At 38.8% G+C, this 26,006-nt stretch overlaps 1 protein-coding gene across 1 annotated transcript in view; it reads left to right on the forward strand.

Moving 5' to 3' along the window:
* Positions 1 to 262: 262 nt before the first annotated feature.
* LOC120248607 (protein only RNase P catalytic subunit) overlaps positions 263 to 26,006 on the forward strand; it is a 151,371-nt gene continuing 125,627 nt past the window's right edge. Inside the window, exons 1-4 of the mRNA XM_039257008.1 lie at positions 263 to 304; positions 656 to 1,933; positions 3,776 to 3,823; positions 4,561 to 4,693. Of these exons, the coding sequence (XP_039112939.1) occupies positions 945 to 1,933; positions 3,776 to 3,823; positions 4,561 to 4,693 (1,170 nt within the window). The 5' untranslated portion in view covers positions 263 to 304; positions 656 to 944. The remainder of the gene's footprint in view (positions 305 to 655; positions 1,934 to 3,775; positions 3,824 to 4,560; positions 4,694 to 26,006) is intronic.

Genomic DNA, 26,006 nt, shown 5'->3' on the forward strand with positions numbered 1-26,006 from the left:
TGTACCACGTGACTCAGGAGTTCTTAGTCGTTTCCGGGACGTGGGGGGGTGCTTTCTTCATTCACAATTTCTTTTCATTGTTCATTGGTGACATCTAGGGGCCCTAAAGCTTCCCTGAATATAGCAGACGTCTTCAGCAGACGCTTCTGCCACTAAAAGCCTCAAAATCGTCTTTCTGTCGCCGTCAGGCCCAGAGGAACGCCTGCGTCTGGTTCAGTCGCCCCCACGGTAGAGGTCCTCGCGGTGCATTGTGGACGTGGTAGTTTCCGCCGCGTTTATGGTTGCGTTAAGCGTGAGTGCTGAGGTGAGTTGTTGAATGGAGTGAACTTTGTTTATGATCGGTTCGTACACAGCAGCCAGTGCCCCTTGGGTACTTCCCTTCCTTACTCGGCTCTCTCCCCATCTCCCCACCCTCATATCCTCACCTGACGCCTTTGGCTGCCCGGGAGGGTTGTCATGCAGGGCCATGGGCCCTAGACTCGGGCTTTAGCCGCTGTCCATGCGGCTCCTAGGTCTGGGGTTGGGGACTCCTGGTCGTGGTTTTCGACTTTAATCCCTTCCGTCAGCAAGGCCCCATGGGATCCTGACTCTTTTCAGGGGCAGTTGTGATCCAGGCGAATCAAACTGGACGGACCTCCTTGTGCTTTTTCCTCAGGTTCACAGGTTTATCGGGCACCAGAAGATACCAGCCCTATCCCCGAGTTCTGGGACTTGTGACTGACTTTGGCTGTCCCTGGATGGTTGTTTAATGGAGAGAACTCCACAGACTTCGTTGCATTAAGTAGCCCCAAAGCAGGTCCGATTTGTCTGTGAGAAAATGAAAATCCTCTTTTAAGAAGTTGTGCTTGGATTCTCTGCCCCTCACTCCCAATTCCTTAGTTATGCAGTAGAAGTAGGGGCTTAATGAACATCTGTCTCAGTATATCTGGTGCTGATCTCAGTGCATGATGACTTTCTGTTTCACTGGTATTCGAAGCCTTCCTAAGCTTTGGAAGAGCAACCCATACCTTGGCCTAGGCCCAGGACACTCTTATCTCTCTCTCTCTCTCAAAGACTATTATGGCATCAGGAACCAACAGAAGTGGTTTTCTCTTAAAGCAGTGTCTCTACAAAATACTAAAGCAGTGAATCTTCTGATTGCCAAGGCCAGATATCTCAGGAAAGGAGATGAAGACACTAATAAGCAAGTTTCTTCTGATTCCCACCTTTTTGCAGCTGGAGCAGCTAAGAAAAGATCACAAATGAATCCTCAGAGGGAAGATCATGCCTTGCCACCTATGAGGAATACTGTTCAACTTCCAACAAGACCTTTGAATTCAGAAGAGTGGGATAAACTCAAGGAAGATTTCAAAGGAAAGGCTAATTTTGAAAGTTGGATCATTTCACAAATGGCTCACTACCATAGCTCTATAGATGTGGCCAAATCTCTGTTAGCCTGGGTAGCTGAAAAAAACAATGGTATTGTAGGCTATGATTTGCTGGTTAGGTATTTGTATCTTTGTGTCTTTCATAAACAGATATCAGAAGTTGTTGACGTCTATGAAATCATGAAAGCCAGATATAAGAGGTTAGAACCTGGAGGGTATAGCCTTCTCATCCAAGGATTAATCCACTCAGACAGATGGAAAGAGGCCTTACTGCTGTTAGAGGATCTCAAAAAAGTCATGATCCCTTCAAGAAAGAACTACAATGATTGTATCGAGGGAGCCCTCCTTCACCAAGATGTAAACCTAGCTTGGAATTTGTATCAGGAATTGTTAGGTCATAATCTTATTCCTATGTTGAAAACTTTAAAAGCGTTCTTTGATTTTGGAAAAAACATAAAAGATGATCAGTATTCAAACAAGCTACTTGACATTCTTATGTATCTAAGAAATAATCGTCTATATCCTGAGGAATCATTTGCACACAGTATAAAAACATGGTTTGAGAGGTAACTTTGATTTTTTTGTATGTATGTTTTTAATTTAATACCTATACCTAAAAGCAGCTGCCTCCTTTTGTTGTTGCTGAGGATTACTCTATTCAGATTATACTTTTTTTCCTTCTTTGAGATTCGTTTCTCCTTAAAGACAACATTTTCTCTCTTTGGAAAAAGTATAGCATAAACAAGTTGTTGTATTCTCCATTGATCACACGAAAGGAAAATTATAGAGCACTTGTATGTTTTTATGTATTTTTTCTTTTTAGAAGGATCATCTGTTTTCTTCTGCAGTGTTCAGTATGATGTACTTACCAATAGTACTTCTGGCTGGAGTTTATAGCAAGAAAACTGGAGCTGTCTTTGAATCACATTAGTATTTTTAGAAGTTCTTCTGAAACCTAGTAACTGGTATCTGTATGCATTTCATCTGTTTAACGTATGCATTTCATCAGGAAAGCCTGATCAGACGTGATATGCAGGTGTTAAAAATGGAAAATCTCATCGTTCCAGTTCATTTTGGATCTTTCCACCATCCAACTGTTCTCTCCAAGGCTCTCTGCTTTCCCTTTGCTTTTATTCATGTTCCTGGCTATGTCCCTATTTATTGCTTCAGTCTTTTATGCACTTATTCACCACTAATTTTTCTTAGGCTCTTTCATAAAGATTCATTCCTTTTCTGTTTTCCTGTTTTGCGCTATATATATATGTTTACATACATATATACGTATATATATATGTAAACATACATATACGTATATATATATATATATCCTCTTCACAGAGCTTTGAAGTAGCAATCATGCTTAATTATCTTATTTAACAAATTTATTGAATATGAGTGGAGGAGCTAGGTTGTAAAATTCTTTGAATGCCAAGGATTTGGGATTTCATTCTGTTACCTTGGAGTAGAGTTTTAGAAAGGTAACTGCCGGGGCACCTGGCTCAGTTGGTTAGGCATGCTGCTCTTGATTTTGGCTCAGGTCATGCATGATCTCAGGGTCATGAGACTGAGCCCTGTGTCAGGCTCTGCGCTGAGCATGAAGACTGCTTAAGATTCTCTCCCTCTCTTTCTGCCCCTTCTTGCTGGCATGTGCATTCTCTCTCTCAAAAAATAAATTAAAAAAATAAAGAAGAAAGGTAACTGCCAAAACAGAAAAAAGGATTGGAGAGGGGTTAAGATTGGATATAGGAAGATCTCTTTGGAGGCAATTGTAGGTTTGAATGAGAGATGATGAGACCTTGAATTACGAACTAGGGAAGGAGAAGGCAAAAGAGTCCATAGAAACCGATGGTAGTATATGTAAGAGGAAAGAAGGGCTGCATTGATTGTGCAAATAAATCAGGTAGTTTTGAATGCCTCCATTTGGCTAAGTACTTTGGGAATTTGTGATGTAAGATCTATTATGGCATTCACAACTTAATTGGGAATTCAATGCTTGACAGTTAATAGTGGTGTATAAGAAGTTAGTGTAAGGGAAGAAATTACTCCAGGCAGGAACGATCTCTGGTAGCGTTATGGAGGTTAGAGTTGAGTTTGATTTAGAGGTTACACTATTAATGTTAGCTGCCACATCCCGTGAAAGTAGATTTAGACTTGAAGATGAGGGTTGAATGACCAGAGGAGGAGTAAAGGGAAGAAGGAGGTCCACAGTAGGCTACTGTTCTCTCCTTAGCCCCATCACAGAGTATCAATAAAAATGCCTATTTTTTGGTTCTGTGGCAATCTGAGCTTTTCTCTTTTTTAAAAAATTAGAATTATTATCTCATTTATTTTATCAATTTGCTTATTGTGTTTCAGATGTTAGGAATCTGACCTTGTAATGATTTGGTTTTGTAATCTTTTTTTTGTAGTGTTCCTGGGGAACAATGGAAAGGACAGTTCACAACAATCCAGGGAAGGTAAAGACCAGTATTTTATTTTATTTTATTTTTTTTTTAAACCTTTTTTTTTTTTTTTTTTAATGTTTTACTTATTTCTAGGAGAGAGAGAGAGACAGCGTGAGCAGGGGAGGGTCAGAGAGAGAGGGAGTCACAGACCGAAACAGGCTCCAGGCTCCGAGCCAGCAGTCAGCACAGAGCCCGACGCGGGGCTCGAACCCACGAACCGCGAGATCATGACCTAAGCGAAAGTCAGACGCTCAACCGACTAAGCCACCCAGGCGCCCCACCAGTATTTTATTTTTAACTTGTTTGATTCAGGTTTAGTAGGTTTTGTTGCTACTGATCAAAAAAGTTTTAAGACTACATTAGAGATAGGATAATTAAGAGAGTACCCAAGAAGAAAGCCATATTTTGCATATGGAGAATTTGCAGTGCTCAACATGTTTTACCCATAGGTGCAGTGAGCCTCGTGTGAAGCCTCAGAGATGTTTTCCCCTACAGATCTGGAACCTAGTTGTGTTTTGGGAATAAGTTTAAAAACTTTATCTGGATGCCCAGCAGTCTACTTTTTTGGATTTTCTGGCACCCCTAATGTGTGTTATACTATTAGTTTTACAAAAAATTGCATGTGATGATCACAAAGATTATAATATTCTTTTTAAATTACCTTTTAATTTCCTTCCGTCCTATGATTATTCATTCTAGAGAAAATTCTTTTCCAGGATACCATTTAACACAAACTTTTGTAATTACAGTGGTCAGTGTTTGGGCTGTGGAAAAACCATAGAGTCTATTCACCTGAGTCCAGAAGACTATGAGTTTCTGAAGGGAAAAATCATGAGGGATGTGATAGATGGAGGTGATCAGTACAAAAAGACAACCCCTCAGGTGAGTCCCAAACAGGTTTTATTCCTTTTTTGGAATAAAAATATTTCTAGAATAGGACTTGGCAATTTTTTCTGTAAAAGTCTGATAGTAAATATTTTAGGCTTTGGGGTCCATACGGTCTCTGTTGCAACTTTTCAACTTGAAATAGCATATATAATACAATACGTAAATGAGTGAGCAGGGCTCTGTTCCAGTAAAACTATATTAATGAAAATTACCTGGGCTGGATTTGGCCTGCCGGCTATCGTTGCCAACCTTTGGGAAACACTGTTTTAGAATTTAATAGAATAATAGGGGTAGACTATCACCCGTGTATTGAAGTCAGTTCTGTTTTGTCTAGACACAAGTCCACTTAAGCCAAAAAGATAGGTGCTTATTTTTTTGTCTAAGCATTTCCAGAAAACTGTGTTCAGTAAATTCCCATGAAAACATGGTTTCTCACAACTCTTCTAATCAAGAGAATTTAAGGTAACTTGACAAAATTATTTCCAAATTTTCTTAGTATTGAATTTGATTCAGTAAGTCATTTTATAAAAGCTTCATTTAGCTAATCTTTAGTCCTTTATACTGATTCACTGAGACTAAGTTGAAGAACTAAAATGCTTTTACCTTGGGGAAAAGTTGCTTATCAACTTACTAATTGGTTTTTCTTCAAGATACTAAATAAAAATAAGAAGTGAAAATAGTTTTGCCTTCTCCACTCGACATAAAGTTGTCACAGAATGCCCCTAGATCATATAAAAACTTTTAATTCTCAAAATCAAGTAAAAATATGGTCCATAAAAACATTTGCTTCATTTTGTGGGAATACCTTTTAGCTGACTTTATTGATAAAGTTGGTTAACATTTATTAATGATGCAAAGTACTTTACATTCATTGCCTCATATATTATTTAATTTTTACAACCACACTAGAAGGCACTATTTTATTTCTGTTTTGCAGAGAGAGTGATTTAGGCTTTGGGAGATTAAATCTGCCCAAGGACTCCTCACTAATAAAATCTAGGACTGACTCCAAAACCTTTGCTGTGACACTCTGTTGCCTCTCATTGCATGATAATCCATAGTTCCGTATAAATCTGATGGCCAGCTGGTTGGAGCAGCTTTAAGAACTTCTGCCAGCTGAAATATGATTAAACAAATTTCCTTTCCCTCATCAAACATCTGTTGAACACTTACCTGTATTTTCTGCAGTAGATGTTAACATAGATGCAAGGTTGTGTGCAAATTTTGCTGTTTGCTACCAAAAACTTCACATTTCTGTTGTGGATTAATTGAAGTCTTCTCACCTTTCATTTTTTATTTAATAAAATCTTTACCGTTAGGGAAAAATGAAAAAATAGCACAATGGACACTTACATAGTCTTCCTTTTTTAGTAACCAGTTGTTACCATGCCATTCATGCTTTCCTTCCATATGTGTTCATGAGCTATTTAAAAGCAGGTTGTAGGGACACCTGGGTGGCTCAGTTGGTTGAGTGTCAAACCTTTGGTTTCAGCTCAGGTCATGATCTCAAGGTTTGTGAGTTCAAGCTCCTGTTGAACTGTTAGTGTGGATCCTGCTTGGGATTCTCTCTCCCTTCTCTCTCTGCCCCTTCCCTGCTCACTATTTCTTTCGAAATAAATAAACTTAAAAAAATTATAGTAGGTTGTAGACATGTTACCTTAAATATTTCAGCCTGTATCTTCGAAGAGTAAGAAAATTCTATTATTAAATACCATTGTCACATTTAAGAACCTTAACATCAATCTAGTCATTTAATAAAAGTTACTTATTCAGATTTTCTGAGTTGTCCCCCTTGAAATGTATTTTATTATTTTTCCCCCTCGATCCAGGATTCAATCAAGATTTGTTCATTGCTTTTTTGATGGCTGGACCTCTCTAAATGGAGAATAGCCTCTTCCACACTGCTTTTTTTTTTTAATGACATTGATTTTTTTTTTTTTTTTAAGTCTAGGTGTTTTGTCTTGTACCGGAGTTGTCAAATTTTGTACCTATGAATCATTTGAAGATCTGGTTAAAATGCAAATTATGATTGAGTTGTCTATGGGCGTAAGATTCTATATTTGAACAAGCTCCCAGATGATATACTTCTGGTCTTTAGACCACATTTTAAGCAATAAGAATTTGGACTAATTGATTGGTTTTTTTTCTTCATTAATTCAGTATAAGAGATTTTGGGTAAACTATGTGGGTGATGCTGTGTGCTTACTATAGCCAAATGATACCATGTTATTTTCACTATTGATGCTAAGTTCCACCACTTGATTAAGAGGACAACTGCCAGGGGCGCCTGGGTGGCTCAGTCGGCTAAGTGTCTGACTTCAGCTCAGGTCATGATCTCACAGTTCGTGGGTTCGAGCCCTACGTTGGACTGTGTGCTGACAGCTCAGAGCCTTGAGGCTGCTTCTGATTCTGTGTCTCCCTCTCTCTCTGACCCTCCCCTGCTCACGCTGTCTGTCTCTCTCTCTCTCTCAAAAAATTTTTTAAAAAGTTTAAAAAATATTAAAAAAAAAAAGAGGACAACTGCCAGATATCTCCATTATAAAGGTACATTTTTCTCTTTGTAATTTTTGTGATTAAAAAGTGGGGCGCCTGGGTGACACAGACAGTTAAGCGTCTAATTCTTGATCTTGGCTCAAGTCATGATTTCACATTTCGTGAGTTTGAGTCCTATACCTGGCTCTGTGCTGATGGTGCAGAGCTTGCTTGGGATTTGGGGCACCTGGGTGGCTCAGTCACTTCGGTGTCCGACTTCAGCTCAGGTCATGATCTCATGGTTCGGTTTCTGAGTTTGAGCCCTGCATTGGGCTCTGTGCTGACAGCTCAGCCTGGAGCCTGCCCTGGATTCTGTGTATGCTTGCTTGCTCTCTCTCTCTCAGAAATAAATAAACATTAAAAAAATTTTTTTAAATAAAAAGTAATCTGTGGAGTAATATTTCAGGGCTATACAGATGTCTGTCATTCTTGCAGATTTCCTTTTAACTCTTCACCAAGTGTTTTTCACATCATGGAGATGATCTCTACTTTTGAAGGTTACACAGTGTGGTGATCCTTTAGTTATTTCATTCCTTCCACATTTATTAACTGGTACTATTCTATAGATGGTTTTTCTCTTTCTTGGAGCTCTTGCCTTTTTTTTTTTTTTTTTTTAATCTGTATAGACAAGGACAAGGACTTTTTTTTTTTTAAATTGTATTAGAATCCGTTACTGTCATTATTTTTTTTTGATGCTCACATTGTCCTGGATTTATCTTTTAGTGGCCCCTTTCAAGCCATCTCCTATTTCTTTTTGGCATTTCACCACTACCCTGTCAGTTTTTGCCCCCAGCTTTTACACTTCTCTTCTTTCTGGCACAGGATGTCCCAGGCTCTCACCTTGAAGTACATCTGCCCCAGTCATGGAATCACTAATTGAATACTTCTCTTTGACACTTCTCAGTGATTAAACATTGCTGTAATTCCTTTTTAATGAATATCACTTTAATTCTAGATTAATAGAAGGAAGATTTGTTAGTATTCTCTTTTAGCAAAGACTTAGAACCCAGAGCACATCTTCCCCTTGGACAGCATTATACTGCAAGAGGAGCTGCAGGTTCCAAACCATGGTGAGAATAGCAAAGAGTAGTCATATATTTAATTACTGTAATTGACAAAGTAACTGGTGATATTCACAGAAGGATTGGAACATTTTAGGGCAAGGGAAATTATTTTCTCTTTCCTGTACGCCTTCCCTTTCCCCTCTGACAGTCTCTAACCTTATATTCCATCTCTTGAAACTGCTTTTCACCTTCAAGCTTTTAACATAATAATAATTGGCTACCATTGATGGAATGATTATCATATGTCAGGCACTTCATGATCTGTTACACTCACAACAACCTTGCAAAGATATCACCTTTTGAAGATGGGGAAGCTCAGGATGAGCAATGTATCCATGGTTAAAGAGCAGTGAACAAAGTCATATGATATGGCTGGATTGTTCAGGGTTGGTTTTTGTGGTATTGGTGGAGCAGAGGGTGCAGGGATGGATCCAGAGCTCTGCTAGTGGATTGGAGTAGAACCAACTCTTTTGCTGGGACTCGAGCCCGAGGCAAATAGGTCGTTGAAGGTTTGAGAAAGCAGGATAGCCTAAGGAGCCTTGAGGAGAGTTTTAAGCCTTGGAAGTCTGGATTATTTGGGAGAGGATTGGAGGAAGTATAACTGGGTGGTGCTGAAGTCCCAGCTGAGGGTGGAGAGCGTAAGTTTGTAATGGCATTGATCTCTGAGACATTTTCAGCACTCCTGGGCCGGCTAGGTATAGGAATAGGGAAAGCAGATAGATGGGATGGTACAGGATTTTGCTAGTCTGGTATAGTTGAGGGAGAACAGGAGTTGCAGATGTAGGTGAAATGATGGCTCAATTAATGGGCCAGGAGATCAAGCATAGGAAGGAAGTAAAGATGGGTGGGAGCTCATGGATTGGGAGAAAATAGAGATAAAAGTGGATTGGAGGCTCATTGAGGTTGAAGAGCAAGCATAAAAGCAGTGAGAGTGACAAGCAGGAGATTTTGATCAGTGTGTATTAGAGTTTAGATGTTAGAGATTAAGTGCTCTGTAGTGATGACAAAGTCCAGAGTATGACAGTTAAGCAGATGAAGAGGCTGAGAGCCACAAGTGTTAGATGGTCATCCACAGATTTTTGAATGTCCATATGATAAGTTTTTAAAATAATAATTTTAAAATTATTTATTCATGTGGCTTTTTAAAATAGCCACATTTTATGGAATGCTTACCAGGTGCTAGGCACTGTGCTTTTTTATTTAGGCTGGTGATGAAGACTGAGTCAGGTAGCAACTTCTTGATAAATGTAGAATGTCTGGGGGTGACACAAGGTGCTAGCAAAGAGGAAGAGTTGGCAAACTATGGCCTACAGACCAAATCCAGCCCACCATGTGTTTTTATAAATAAAGTTTTATTGGGACACAGCCATACTCATTCATTTCTGCATTGTCTCTGGCTGTTTTTGCCTTGCAGAGTTGGGTACCTATAAAAAGAGACCATGTGGCCTATAAAACCTAAACTTTTTAACATCTGGCCCTTTACAGAAAAATTTGCTGACTACTGGTATAGATGAATATCATAAGCCTCAGTTGATGTGAGGATTGGAGACGTAGTGATTTTGAATTTTTAAAAAATGTTTATTTATTTTTGAGAGAGAGAGAGGACATGTGAGTAGGGGAGGGGCAGAGAGAAAGAGGGAGACACAGAATCTGAAACAGGCTCCAGGCTCTGAGCCATTTTCACAGAGCCTGACGCGGGGTAGAACTCGTGAACTGTGGGATCGTGACCTGAGCTGAAGTTGGACGCTTAACCAACTGAGTGACCCAGGCGCCCTAAGACACAGAGATTTTGAAGGAGCAGTGGGTACTAGAGTAGGGCCTCTTCTTTCCCCTCAGTCCTATAGCATGCTTTGAGAGAAGGGGTTCCCTAAGAACTAAGTACTAAGAAGTCATTAATCTCAGGAAGAGTAGTTTTTGATAGTACACTGGGGGCCAAAGCTGGCCAAGTTAGAGCAACTGAGGGAACACACACTGAGTGTAAACTATACTTTTGAGAAGTTTAGATGAAAATAAGAAAAAATGGGATAGTTGTGGGTGGAGGATGGTAGAGGTCAAGGGAGGGGATATAGGGAGATGGGAGAGACTTATGCATGTTTAGGTGCTGGAGAAAGGGTGTCAGCAAAGATAAAAATGTTGAATAAGCAGGTAAGGTAGGAGAGAGAATGGATTATGAGTGACCAATGTTCAGAATAGGAGGGGTTGCCAAAAAACACAAATGGGGAGGTTAGAAATGAGAGTCCTCATTTGAGACTGTAGACAAGAAAGTGAAGATGGGTGCAGACAGATAAATATATAGGTAGAGGGAGAGAAGTTTGTGGCAAATGACATCCATGTCAAATGGGTACAAGGTAAGAGATTGGAGTCAAGTGTAAAGTCTAGTCAACAGTAGATAGGAGTCTAGTCAACACTAGAGACAGTGAAGAAAGTTTGGAATGGTTCTTAAGAATGGCAGAAATGCTAACTCAAGGCAGAAGGATTGTGGCAGGGTGTGGCTGAGATAAGAATCAGTAATTTGTAGACATTACATGAATGTATGGTTTAATATTTTTCTGACACAGCTTGACTCACCTAGGATGGTAGTAGCGAAGGCAAAATGTAACACTGGTTCAGATTTTGGATTTTTTTGGTTAGATGTGACAATAGGTTGGGGAGGAAGGGAAGATAGTTCTAACAGAGTAGTTAACATGATCGCCATTGGACTCAGATTAGATGAGAAAGAAAGGTCAGAGAGCACTGCTTAGGAGAGTTTAAGGGACTAGTGGTCTCAATATGGCGTAGAAGAAAAGGTACAATGGAAGGAAAGGAAAGAATATGAGAAGGCTGAGGTCAGAGAGCAGGTGAAATAGTTGAGGCTAAGATTTCACAGTAATAGCCATGCCAGGCCCTGGCCAGATCCAGCATCTGAATATTGGGGTTTGGCATGTACCCCAGGGTAAAGTTCAGCACCAGAGTATACCACCAACTGGATGGTTTAAACAACAGAAATTTATTTTTGCACAGTTCTGGATGCTAGATGTCTAAGATCAAGATATTGGCAGGTTTGGTTTCTCCTGAGGCTTCTCTCCTTTACTTGTGGGTGATCACCCCTTTCTTACTTTATCTTCACTTGGACTTGCTCTGTGTTTGAGCATTCCAGGTTGCTCTTTGTCCACATTTTCTTTTCATCTGAGGACACCAGTCAAATTGGTTTAAGGCCCATCCTATGGCCTCATTTTACCTTAAATCACTTCTTTAAAAACCTTATCTCAGGGCGCCTGGGTGGCTCAGTCGGTTAATACCCGACTTTGGCTCAGGTCATGATCTCACGGTTCATGGGTTCGAGCCCTGCGTCAGGCTCTGTGCTGACAGCTAGCTCAGAGCCTGGAGCCTGTTTCAGATTCTGTGTCTTCCTCTTTCTCTGACCCTCCCCTGCTCGTGCTCTCTCTCTCTCTCTCTCTCAAATAAATAAAACATTAAAAAAAATAAAAAATTAAAAAAATAAAAGCCTTATCTCTGAATACAGTCACATTCTGCAGTACTTGGGGTTAGGACTTCTTCACATGAATTCTGAGGTGGCCACAATTCAGTCTATAACACCATTCATTCCAGTATGTATTAAACCATATTGTATTTAGTATTTTCAGTTATTTTGTAGTAGGAACAAATAGCTGAAACGGAGTTCAATATTGTTTTCCATGGTTTTCTTATAATTTAAGAATGGGAGGTATAAATCAAGCAGTGAATATCCCATTTATGTTGAGTTTCTTTGTCTGCTTAAGGAAAAAGTATGATGTTGCTGACCTCCATGAGCACCTAAAATGAGAATTATCAAAATTATTTCAGGTTTACATATTTTCATCAAATACAACTCTTTTGTTCAAAACAAAGTAAATGAGATGGTGCCCTCTGATAAAATGGTTTTCAACCTTGCCTGCTGGTTAGAATAGTTTGAGAGATGCTTAAAAATTAATGATACCTGGACTCCACCCTCTACAGATTTTGGCTTTAAGTGCACAGTTTAGTGGTATTAAATACATTCACATTGTTGTGTAACCATCATCCATCCCCATAACTCTTTTCATCTTGTAAAACTGAAACTATACCATTAAATTATAACTCCCCTTTCTCTCCTCCCTCCCAGCTGCTTGCAACCAGTGTTATACTTTTTGTCTTTATGACTTTCACTATTGCAAGTACCTCATATAAATGGAATCATACACTATTTGCCTTTTTGACTGGGTTATTTCACTTAGCGTAATGTCCTCAATGTTCATCCATGTTGTAGCATACTGCATACTTTTCTTCCTTTCTAAAAAAATTTTTTTTTAAATGTTTGTTTGGGGGCGGGGGGGAAGAGAGAGAGAATGTGGAGGAGGGGCAGAGAGAGTAGAGGACACAGAATCTGAAGCAGGCTCCAGGCTCTGAGATGTTAGCACAGAGTCTGATGTGGGGCTTGAACTCATGAACTGTGAGATCATGACCTGAGCCAAAATCATCCACTTAACTGACTGAGCCACCCAGGTGCCCTTCCTCCTTTTTAAGGCTAAATAATATTCCATAGCATGTATGTACCATATTTCGTTTATCCATTCATCCAGCAATGGACCCTTGGGTTGATTCTGCATTTTAGCTATTACGAGTAATGCTATTTTTGAACATGGGTGTACAGATATCTCTTTGAGACCCTGCTTACAATTCTTTTGGGTATATTACTGGAAGTGGAATTGCTACATCATATGCTAAACCTATTTTTAATTTTTTAAGGAACTGTGTTTCACAGCGGCTGCACCATTTGATATTCACACCAACAGTGCACAAAGATTCCATTATCTCCACATCCTTGCCAACCCTTGTTTTCTTTCTTTTTTTTTTAATAGTATCTCTTCTAATAGGCAGTACCAAGGAGGTGGTATCTCATTGTAGTTTTTGATTTGTATTTCCCTAATGGTTAGTGATGTTAAGCACCTTTTCATGTGTTCTTTGGCCATTTGTATATCTTCTTTGGAGAAATATCTATTCAATTCCTTTGCCCATTTTTGAACCGGGATTTTGTTTTTTGTTGTTGAGTTTTAAGTGGTCTCTATATATTCTGGATATTAATTTCTTATAATATGATTTACAAATTTATCTCCCATTCTATGGGTTTTTTCTTTATTGATAGTGTCTCTTGATGCACAAAAATTTTTTATTATCGTGAAGTCTAATTTTTTTTTGTTTACCATATGTCTTTGGTGTCATATCCAAGAAAATCATTGTTGAATTCAGTGCCTTGCAGTTTTTGTTCTGTTTTCTTCTAAGAGTTTTACTCTTTTAGGTCTTAACGTTTAGATCTTTGATTCATTTTGAGTTCATGTTTCTGTATGGTGTTATATAGGGGTCTAGCTTCATTCTTTTGCATGTAATTATCCAGTTTTCCCAGCACCATTTGTTGAAAAGATTGTCCTTTCTCCATTGAATGGTCTTGGCACCTTTGTCAGAAATCAGTTAACTATGCATGAGAGGGTATGGGTTTATGTCTATTCTGTTGGCCTATGTGTGTGTTTATATGCCAGTACTACATTGTTTTGATTACTCTAACTTTGTAATAAGTTTTAAAATCAAGAAGTATAAGTTTTGTACTTTTTAAAGATTGTTTTGGCTATTCAGGGTCCTTTGAGATCCCAAATGAAGTTTAGGATGAGTTTTTCTATTTCTGCAAAAATATCATTTGGATTTTGATAGGGATTGCATTGAATTTGTCGATTGTTTTGGGTAGTATGGGCATTTTAACAAGATTAAGTGTTCTAGTTCATAAACATGGGATGTGTTTTCATTTATTTATGTCTTTAATTTCTTTCAGCAGTGTTTTGTGGTTTTCGTTGTAAAGTGTTTCACTTCTGTGGTTAAGTTACTTCCTAACTATTTCATTCTTTTTGATGCTATTGTAAATAGAATTACTTTGTATTTATTTTTCGATTGTTCATTGTTAGTTTATAGAAATGCAACCAGCTTTTGTATGTTGACTTTGTAATCTGCTACTTTGCTGAACTACGTATTGTAACTGCTTTTGTGTGTGTGTGTATGTGTGTGTAATCTTGAGGATTTTCTGCATATATGATTAAATCATCTGCAAACAAAAGTAATTTTATATCTTCCTTTCCAACTTGGATGCCTTTTACTTCTTTTACCTGATTAAATTGCTCTGACTTGAACTTCCAATACTATGTTAAGTAGAAGTGGTGAAAGCAGGCATCCTTGCTTTGCTCTTGATTTTGGAGGAAAAGCTCTCCATCTTTCACCATTGAATATAATGTTTGCTGTTGGCTTTTCACATATGGTTTTTATGTTGAGCTAGTTTCCTTTTATTTCTAGTTTTTGGGGTTTTTTTTAACCATGAAAAGGGGTTTTTGTCAAATGCTTTCCTGCATCAGTTGAGAAGACCATGTGTTTTATTTTTCCTTTTTTCTGTTGAAGTGGCCTATTACGTTGATTGATTTTCATATGTTGGACCATCCATGCATTCCAGGAATAATCCTGCTCGGTTATATGGTGTGTAGTCCCTTTAATATGCTGCTGAATTTTGCTTGCTAGTATTTTGTTGAGGATTTTTGCATCATTGTTCATGGAGGATATTTGTATGTAATTTTCATGTAATGTCTTTCTCTAGCCTTGGTATCAACGTAATGCTGGCCTCCAAGAATGAATTGGGAAGTATTCTCTCCTCTTCAGTTTTTTTGGGAAAGCTTGAGAAGGATCAGTATCAATTCTTTGTAGAATTCATCAGTGAGTCATCAGGTCCCAGATGTGGTCATCATCATTGTTGCCGTTGTTATTCTTGGGAGATATTTTTACTGATTCTATCTTATTACTACATATAGGTGTATTCATATTTTCTTTTTCTTTGTGATTATGCCTTGTTGTCTGTATCTCTGTGATCAAAAACATCAATCAGCAGAGCGTAGATCCCCAATATTTGGAGGGCAGGATCCTTTTTGTTCACCCAGGCTCCCATAATGTGTACAAGCTGCTTTAGGAACATAACAGCTGCCTGCCATTTGGCTTCGGGTGTGGGATGAGTAGCTGCTGCTATATTAAGTGCTAAAACTGAACAAAATTAACCATGGTTTATCATACAAGCCTCCTTCTGCAATTTGCAAGCTTTCAACAGACTCCAGAATTCCAAAATAGTTACATCAGACAAATTTTGTCACTGTAATTGTTATCTAGGTGAGAGAGACAGATTCTTGGTGCTTTCATGTGCACCATCTTCCCTTCAACTTAGTGAGTTTTGATACATATATTCTTCTATGGAACTGTCACCACAGTCAATATAATGAATATATCATCTCCAAAAGTTTCTTTGTGACACTTTCTGATGACTCCTGTACCTCATTCTTGTCTCCCCCCATGCCCAGTAAATACCATGGAAGCACATACCATGTATAGTGGTTTTTGTCTGTTTTTTTAATATTGAGCATATTTTGAGACTTCATTCATATTTTGTGTCTCAGTCATTTTTATTCCAAGTAACATTCCATTGGGTGGATATACCACAACTTGTAAATTCATTCACTTATTGATGGACATTTGGGTTATTTGCATTTTGGGGCTATTACAAATATAGTTAATAAGAACATTCTTTTATGGGGTGCCTGGGTGGCACAGTCAGTTAAGTGTCTAACTCTTGATTTCTGCTCAGGTCATGATCTCATGGTTCATGAGTTTGAGCGCCTCATCGGGCTCTGTGCTGACAGGATAGAGCCTGCTTGGGATTCTGTCTCTGCCTTTCTCTCTCTGCCCCTCCCCCACACATTCACACACTCTTATCTCAAATAAATAAGTTAAAAATTGTAAAAGAACATTCTTGTACAAGTGTTTGTACTTTATGCTTCTTTGTTTCCTAGGGATGCTGTAACAAATTGCCACAAACTGAGTGACTTAAAACATCTATTGTCTTATAGTTCTGGAGGCTAGAAGTCCAAAATCAAGGTGTTTGTAGGGCTGTGCTCTTTCTGAAGGCTCTAGGGAAGAATCCTTCCTTCTCTTTTCCTGGCTCCACAAGCTCTTGACTACTGGTAATCCTTGGTTTTTCTTGGTTTTTAGATGTATTTCTCTGCTCTCTGCCTCCTCTTCTTTGTGTGCCATCTCTTATGAGCACATCAGTCATTTGATTTAGGGCTCATCTTATTCCAGTATGATCTCATCTTAGCTAATTTTATCTGCATCCAGATAAGGTCACGTTGTGGGTGGACATGAATTAAAAAAATTTTTTTTTAAAGGTTTATTCCTTTTTAGAAGGGCAAGAGACAGAGCATGAGCAGGGGAGAGGCAGAGAGAGACACACAGAATCCAAAGCAGGCTATAGGCTCTGAGCTGTCAGCACAGAACCTGACACGAGACTCAGACCCACGAACCGTGAGATCATGACCTGAGCTGAAATCAGATGCTTAGCCGACTGAGCCACTCAGGCACTTCTGGGTGGACATGAATTTTAGAAGCGATACTAACCCACTAAAACTTTTCTTTCTCTTGGGTACGAATCTAGCAGTAGAGTGGTTGGCTCTTATGGTAGATGTGTGTGTGGCTTTTTAAGAAACTGCCTAACTGTTTTCCAAAGTGGTTGTCTCATTTTATATTTTTACCAGCAGTATATGAACATTACAGTTGTTTCATACCCTGGTCAACAATTACAATGGTCATTCTCTTTACCTTTAGCTAATGGATCTGAAATAGTATCTCTTTATTGTCTTAATTTACATTTTCCTAATGACTGATAATGTTGAGCATCTTTTTATGTGCTTAGTTGTCATTGATTCTTTGGTGGGTGCCTGTTAAGATATTTTGCCCATTGTTAAAACTGGGTTGCTTTCTTATTTAGTTCTAAGAGTTGTTTATATATTCTAGGTACAATTCCTATGTCAGATAAGTTTTGTGCAAATATCTTTTCTCAGTCTGTGGCTTCTCTTTCATTTTTATAAAATAGAGACTCTGATTTAATTGTTCTGGTTTTGGGGCCCAGGCATCAGGATTTTCAAAAGCTCCCAGGTGATTTTCAGGTGCAGCAGGGCTGGGGCACCCTGGTGGCTCAGTCAGCTAAGCGTCTGGCTTCAGCTCAGGTCATGATCTCACAGTTTGTGGGTCTGAGCCCCATGTCGAGCTCTGTGCTGACAGCTCAGAGCCTAGAGCCTGCTTTGGATTCTGTGTCTCCCTCTTTCTCTGCCCGTCTCTCACTTGTGTTCTCTCTCTCTCTTTCTCTCAAAAATAAATAAACGTGAAAAAAATTTTTTTAAATAAACCGCAGCCAGGGTCAGGAACCACCGCTTCTAAGGTGAAGTTTTGGTCTACAGCCATACCACCCTGAACACACCAGATCTTATCTGTGAGGTTTTGAAGAACCCTAATGTATGTATGGCAGCTTCTTTTCTACAGGATAATTTTGGGAGAAAACCTCAGTCATGGGTAAATTTTTAAGCTTCTCTGTTTTAAACCTTTGTTTACTGTACTTAGACATCACAGCCAGCAGATGGCAATAGTATAACATACAAAAATCATTCTAGGTGCTATAGTCAGATCAATTAGGTTAAAGGATTTGATAAGCTTATTTAATTATTAAACTGAAAGAGAGGCATCTGGTTGATTTGGTCAGTTAAGGGTCCGATTTTGGCTTAGGTAATGATCTCGTGGTTCATGAGTTGGAGCCCTGCATTGGGCTCTGTGCTGACAGCTCAGAGCCTAGCGCCTGCTTTGGATTCTGTGTCTCCTTCTCTCTCTGCCCCTCTTCTGCTTGTTCTCTGTCTGTCTTTCTCTCTCTCAAAAATAAATAAACATTAAAAAAAATTTTTTTTTAGGGGCGCCTGGGTGGCTTAGTTGGTTAAGCAGCCGACTTTCGCTTAGGTCATGATCTAGCGGTTCGTGGGTTTGAGCTCTGCGTCGGGCTCTGTGCTGACTGCCAGCTCAGAGCCTGGAGCCTGTTTCGGAGTCTGTGACTCCCTCTCTCTCTGACCCTCCCCTCCTCATGCTCTCTCTCTCTCTCTCTCTCTCTCTCCTAGAAATAAATAAAACATCAAAAAAAAATTAAAAAAAAATTTTTTTTAATTAGTAAGCTGGAAGATATGTATGTCATTTTAAAGTCTGGTTAGTGATTGTAGGTAAAGAAAGGAGCAGTATAAGTGAATTTTAAGTGAACAAAGCAAAACTCTGGATAGTATGCATGTCTTGCTGTTTTAACTAGATGAAACCAATTGAGAGAACATCAGTGGAGACCAAAAAGTGTATTTGAATGGCACCTGGGTGGCTCAGTTGGTTAAGTGTCCAACTCTGGGCTTTGGCTCAGGTCATGATCTCATAGTTTGTGAGTTTGAGCCCCATATCGGGCTCCATAGCTGATTGCGTAGAGCCTGCTTGGGATTCTGTCTCCCTCTCACTCTGCCCCTTCCCCACTTGCACTGTCTCTGTCTTTCTCAAAATAAATAAACTTTTTTAAAAAATGCATTTGGGGGGCTCCTGGGGGGCTCAGTTAGTTGAATGTCTGACTTTTCTGTTCAGGGCATGATCTCATGGTTCATGAGTTCGAGCCCCATGTTGGGCTCTGTGCTTACAGCTCAGAGCTTGTAGCCTGCTTCAGATTCTGTGTCTCCCTCTCTCTCTGCTCCTCCCCTGCTCATGCCCTCTCTCTCTCTCTGTCTCTTTCTCAAAACTATATGAAACATTAAAAAAATTTTTAAGTGCATTTGGAGCTATGTGGATACTGTTAGTTTAACATTAATAGTTAATATTAAAAATTAATATTATTAATATTAAGATTCTCCCTTATTTTCCTTCATTCTAAGTAGTAATGTTATATTACAGTCAGATGGTTTTTTTTTTATAAATTCAACTGCTAAAGTATTAATTCACTTCTTTCTTTAATCTTTTTATTAGGAAAATTTCAAACATATGTCAAGGAGAGAGACTGGTATAATGAATCCCTAGCTCAGTGATCATTAACTCAGGGCCACTCTTATTTCATTAATACTTCCTCCTGTTTCTCCTTTTTTCCTTAGATTATTGTGAAGCAAATGTGATCTTAATCATTTGTCTCGTTAATTATAAATTCACTTCACTTGTTTCTCTTACCTAAAAAATTCTTTGTGCAGTGATTTTTCTTAAAAACTAAGAAGTACTTTTTTATTTTTAAAATTATTTTTAATTTTTTTAATGTTTAAAAAAATTTTTTTTTTATTTCTGAGAGAGAGAGAGAGAGAGACAGCATGAGCAGGGGAGGGTCAGAGAGAGAGGGAGACACAGAATCTGAAACAGGCTCCAGGCTCTGAGCTAGCTGTCAGCACAGAGCCCGATGCGGGGCTCAAGCCACGAACCGTGAGATCATGACCTAAGCCGAAGTCAGATGCCCAACCGACTGAGCCACCCAGGTGCCCCAGAAATACTTTAGAACAGCAAAAATTCTCAAACCTTTTGGTCTCAAGACTCTTTTACGTTCTTTTTTTTTTTTAAGATTTTTTTAAAATTAATCTCTCCACCCTGTGTGGAACTCACACTTACAACCCCAAGACAAAATGTTGCACACTCCACCAACTGGGCCAGCCACGTGCCTCATGACCTTTTTATCGTCTTAAAAATTAAGGACTCCTGAGAGATTTTGTTTATGTGAGATTATATCTATTGATAATTAATTACTGGATTAGAAATTAAAATTGAGAACCTTTAAAAATATTAATTTACTTAAAATGACAATGTAAATACTATTACATGTTAAGGTAAATAACGTTTCCTCAGTAATAACTATCATCCAAAACAAAAACAATTTGTGAAAAGAGAGGCATTGTCCTATATTTGGAAATCTAATTACATAACTTAATAGAAGACAGCTGAATTTTTATATCTGCCTCTGTACTCAGTCTGTTGTATGTGATTTTGGCTGAAGCATATGAAAAAATGGGGCCTCATAGAGGTAAATATAAAAAAGTTAAGAGTACTTTATTTACATTTTCAGGTAACCATGGTTATTCTTTGATATTCTACCAAAACTCCAGTGTACACTTGTGAGCAAATGAGAGTAGAAAAGGCAGATAATATGTTAGTATTATTATAAAAATCGTTTTTAACCTCACAGATTTCCCAAAGGAGTCTTAGGGATGCCCAGAGGTCTGCAGACCACAGTGTGGGAAACCCTGCTCTAGAAAGATTCCGCTGCAGATGTAGTTTCCTTTTTCTTCCTCTTTGAAAAGTTTAAGTAAAAATTATTTCTCTCGATATGATTCTACAGACATTAACAAAAGAAGTTAAAGACAACAGTCTCACTACTCAGCTTGTTTTCTATTTAGTGTCTTCTCTTTTAGCTCTTGTTAAGACTTACTTCATCACCATCCATTACTTTCCAAAATGGAAGTGCCTTTTGTTCTAATTATAAGAATGATATTTATTAATCATAAAAAAATTAGAGTTAAAATAGATAATTCTAAAGAGGGAAATAATAGCCTACCATGGTTTTCTCAGTTTGAACTTTTAATGAAACTTTTTTTTAAACTCTTGATGAAACTTTAATCACAATAGCAGTCTCCCGTAATCCTGTGATTTAGGACTTCTTAAATAAAACTTTAATGGGGCGCCTGGGTGGCTCAGTCGGTTGAGCGTCTGACTTTGGCTTGGGTCATGATCTCATGGTTCGTGGGTTTGAGCCCTGCGTCAGGCTCTGTGCTGGCAGCTAGCTCAGAGCCTGGAGCCTGTTTCAGATTCTGTGTTTCCCTCTCTCTCTGACACTCCCCTGCTCACGCTGTCTGTCTGTCTGTCTGTCTCTCTCTCTCTCTCGGAAATAAATAAAACATTAAAAAAATTTTTTTTAATTAAAAAAATAAAACTTTAATGACTTGGGATTCTGTTTTCTTTTTCTTTTTCTTTTTTTTAAATATTTTTATTTATTTCTAGGAGAGAGAGAGAGAGACAGCGTGAGCAGGGGAGGGTCAGAGAGAGAGGGAGTCACAGACTGAAACAGGCTCCAGGCTCTGAGCTGGCAGTCAGCACAGAGCCCGACGCGGGGCTCGAACCCACGAACCGTGAGATCATGACCCAAGCGAAAGTCGGACGCTCAACCGACTAAGCCACCCAGGCGCCCCAGGGGATTCTGTTTTCTGAAAAAGGAATTGGAGGAAGGCAAATCACCTGTAGTACATTTAATTGATTTTTTAGAGTTAAGTTTAAGTCAAACCATTTTTTCTTCTTGATGATATCTCTTGAGTTAAATGACAGAAGCGAGACGTTCTTTAAGACAGTACAAAGTATAGTTTTAAATCCAGGTATTTTGAAGTCTTTATAAAAGCCCGGTAATGAATATAGTTCTTAACTTATGAACATTTTACCCAATGCATACTTAATTAATCACTAATTTTATTCCCCATTCCCTCTTCTTCAGAGGGAATTGAAGACTGGAAGGGGCGCTTGGGTAGCTCAGTCAGTTAAGCATCCAACTCTTGGTTTCATCTCAGGTCATGATCTCACGGTTCATGAGTTCCTGCATGGGGCTGTGTGCTGACAGCACGGAGCCTGCTTGGGAGTCTCTCGCTCCCTCTCTCTCTCTTTGTGCCCTTCCCCTGCTCTTTCTCTCTCTCTCTCTCTCTCTCAAAATGAATAAATAAACTTTAAAAATTAAAAAAAAAAACTGGAAAATACTCATGTAATCTCTAGATCATCCAGGGTATTGGTGCAAGAATTATGGTAAAACTTGATTAGAAAACCTAGGTAAAACTTTTAGAAAAATCAGGTTTTTAGAGTTTAGAAGTACAGGAAAGGTGAGGGGCGCCTGAGTGGCTCAGTCAGTTAAGTGTCCAACTTTGGCTCAGGTCATGATCTCACAGTTCGTGGGTTCAAGCCCTGTGTCAGGCTCTGTGCTGCCAGCTAGCTCAGAGCCTGGAGCCTGCTTTGGATTCTGTATCTCCCTCTCTCTCTGACCCTTCCCTTCTTACGCTGTATCTCTCTCTCTTTCTCAGAAATTTGAAAAAAAAAAAAAAAATTAGAAGTACAGGAAAAGTGAAATGTAGAAAGAGAAGCAGGCTGATTCTTTGCAGTGGCCTTCTCAATGTCAAATATTTTCCTTATTTCTGTATTCTTCATTTTCTCTTTTTAAAAATTTTTTAATGTTTATTTTTTGGGGGGGGGGAGGGTCAGAGAGAGGGAGACACAGACTCCAAAGCAGGCTCCAGGCTCTGATCTGTCAGTCCAGAGCCTGACGCAGGGCTCGAACCCACAAACTGTGAGATCATGACCTGAGCCGAGGTCGGACGCTTAACAGACTGAGCCACCCAGGCATCCCAAGTCTGATCTTTCTTATACCCTGTGATCTTTTCTCCCTTAGATTCAGGCTGGTACTATTTTTGTTATAATGTAGCCCCATTATGTAGTTTGGCATGGAAACGAAGTCATTTTTTTTCCTTCCTTCCTTCCTTCCTTCCTTCCTTCCTTCCTTCCTTCCTTCCTTCCTTCCTTCCTTCTTTCTTTCTTTCTTTCTTAAAGTTTATTTATTTTTGAGAGAGAGAGAAAGCGAGAGAGGGACAGAGAGAGAAGGAGAGAGAATCTTCTGACAGCACGGAACCTGATGCACAGAACCCACACATCATGAGATCATGACCTGAGCCAAAGTCAGATGTTTAACCGAGTCCCCAGGTGCTCCAAACCAAATCATTTCTTATAAATTTGTATTTATGAGAAAAATATTATGAGTTCTATATAACCATTTTATAAGTGAATTTTTAGAAATAATGTGTTGGAAGTGAAGCACTGCCCAGAGCGACTACACTTTTAAGTTTTCTTTTCCTTAGGAAATGCTGCCCTAGATTTCTGATTCAGTTTTTTCTTTCACTGTTGAATAAATGTATCAGTTTTTATTGCCTTTTCATTTGGTTTCCCTAGAGAGTAGAATGGTGTAAATAAGATAGATTAGAAACGATAACAAACTGGTTCTGAAGACTGTTTACTTCTGAGGAAATAGAAAATTATTAATGTGAAATGGCAGCAGCAGAAATATTGAGAATAAGTGCAAAAGGTCTCGTTTATCCTTCATGGTTCCGAATTCCTTATCTTTGTAAAGATTCCCCTCTTGCAGCCTTCCTTCTCTCAGTAAATAGAACTTTCTCCTTCTTGTTATTCAGATATCAATGTAAATGTCACTCATTCTTAACTTCCCTCTTTTCTTCATACCCTACTTCCTGTCTACCAGAAATTTCTGTTGATTTCCTTCAAAGGATATCTGACCATTTCTCATCACCTTCACTACTACCAAGTTTTTGATCTATGCCACCATCATCTCGAGACCAAGCAATTGCAGTAACCTCCTAACTGGTTTCCCGTTTCCCAATGCTCAAGTTTGTTTTCAGCCAGAGTGACCCTTTTAAATCCATGTTGGGTCATGTCACTTCTCTGCTGAAAACTCTCCAAGAGCTTTCAATGTCACTCAGGTTGAAACTCAGTCTTTACAGTGACCTGAAAGGCTCTTTGTAATCTGGCGTCCCATAGCCTCTCAGGTCTTGCTCCATTCCAGCCGTATCGGACTCCTATGTGTTTCTTTATTTTTCCTTCTTATTTCTCGATCCTACTAGATATGCTCCTACCTCAGGACCTTCACCCTTGCTATTTCCTCTTCATCCCAATATCTGCCTGATTATTCATACACTTCTTTCAGCTCTTTTCTTAAGTATGGACTTCTTAGAATGGGTCTTTCTGCATTTAAAATTGCAGGGGCACCTGGGTGGCTCAGTTGGTTAAGCGTCCAACTTTAGCTCAGGTCATGATCTCATGGTTCGTGGGTTCGAGCCTCGCATCGGGCTCTGTGCTGACAGCTAGTTCAGAGCCTGGAGCCTGCTTCAGATTCTGTGTCTCCCTCTCTCTCTGACCCTCCCCTGCTCATGCTGTCTCTCTCTCTCTCTCTCTCTCAAAAATAAATAAAATATTAAAAAAAAATAATAAAATTGCATACATACCCTCACACCTTGCCCAAGCACTCCTTCTTCTGTCCCTGCTTTATTTTTTTCCATAGCACTTATTGCCATCTGACATTACTATATATTTTAGTAGCTTTTAATATCTTTTTCACATATTAGAATAGAAGCTCCATGATAGTAGGAATTTTTGTCTGTTTGAACTCTGGTATTCCCATATCTTAGAATGATGCTTGGCATAAAGATGCTCATTTTGTTGAATTAATGAATAATAGTTACCATTTGCTAAATGATTACTATGTATCAGGCAATGTGCTGGACCTTTGTTATCTCTGATCCTATTGATAATCCTCTAGGTAAGGCAGCATCTCTTATTTGCTAGGTCTTAGAGCGGTTAGGGGACTTTACAAAGCCAAGTTTTTTAGCAGAGCTGGGATTAGAACCCAAGTAACAGAGCTCAGATTAGAATCCAGGTCTCTCAAATCTGAGTTCTATTCATTAAGCTTACCTGTGTTCGTAACAAAATACTAGGTCACTATGAAATTTAATAAGATTGTTTAGTGTTCTTCATTTGATAAAGGAAAGTATGAAATATATTTCTAACAATTTCTGTCTTGGATTATCTTGAATTTAAAAGATTAATATGGAGAGGTGCCCCAGTGGCTCAGTCGGTTAGGCATCTGACTTCAGCTTAAGTCATGATCTTGTGTGGTTCATGAGTTTGAGCCCCGTGTAGGGCTCTGTGTGGACAGCTTGGGGCCTGGAGCCTACTTCAGATTATGTGTCTCCTTCTCTCTCTGCCCCTCACCCACTTGCACTCTGTCTCTCTCAAAAATAAATAAACATTAAAAAATTTTTTTAAAGATTAATATGGAATAAAGTTGGTTATTTAAAGGAGCATGCCTCAGTTATCTGGAACATTTACTTATATGTAGAACACATTATTCCTCCAAAATGCAAGATAGGAGGGAGTATTTGTATCCTTGAAGAAATTTAAGAGATCCTTTCAAATATTTTTAATTAGTTTTAACTATATTTTTTTAAATAAAGCATGCATTTATATAAGACTTATTATATGTTAGTCACTGTTGTGAGTACTTTATACCTGTTAACTCATTTAACATCACCTTTATAATAACCGTTGGCAAATTACTTCATTCCAATAGTGAGTGTTTATCCACAGTTTCACTTTCTACGGTTTTAGTGACCTGTAGTTACCTGTGGTCTGGAAGCTGACGATCATCCTTCTGACAAATTGTCAGAAGGTTAGTAGTAGCCTAATCCTGCATCACCATGCCTGTCATTCACCTCACTTCATCTCATCACATAGGCATTTTATCACCTCATACAAGAAGAAAGGTGAGTACAGTACAATAAAGATATTTTGAGAGAGAGGGAGAGAGACTGCATTCACATAATTTTTTGTACACTGTGTTGTTATAATTATTCTATTTTGTTGTTAGTTACTGCTGTTAATCTCGTACTGTGCCTAATTTGCAAATTAAACTTTATCACATGTTTGTATGTATGAAAAAAACATAACGTACTTGGGTTTGGTACTTTTCATGGTTTTAAGCATCCATTGGGTCTTGGAATATATCCTCTGCAGATACGGAGGACTACTGTATACTTGTTCTCTGTTTCCTCATCTTTAAACAGAGCAGATTGGGAAAAAAAAAACCAACAACAACATTAAACAGCAGATTGGAGTACATGATCTCCAAGGCCCCTTCCAGGTCTGAAATGTCAAGACTTCCTAACTGTTGAAAGGCAACTTAGTTAATTTTAGGCAGAGAAAGTAGTCTTTCCCTAGTGAGAGTAGAGATG

The sequence above is a fragment of the Hyaena hyaena genome, unplaced genomic scaffold, assembly GCF_003009895.1.
Source record: "Hyaena hyaena isolate Hyena2069 unplaced genomic scaffold, ASM300989v1 scaffold_599, whole genome shotgun sequence".
Lineage (NCBI taxonomy): Eukaryota > Metazoa > Chordata > Mammalia > Carnivora > Hyaenidae > Hyaena > Hyaena hyaena.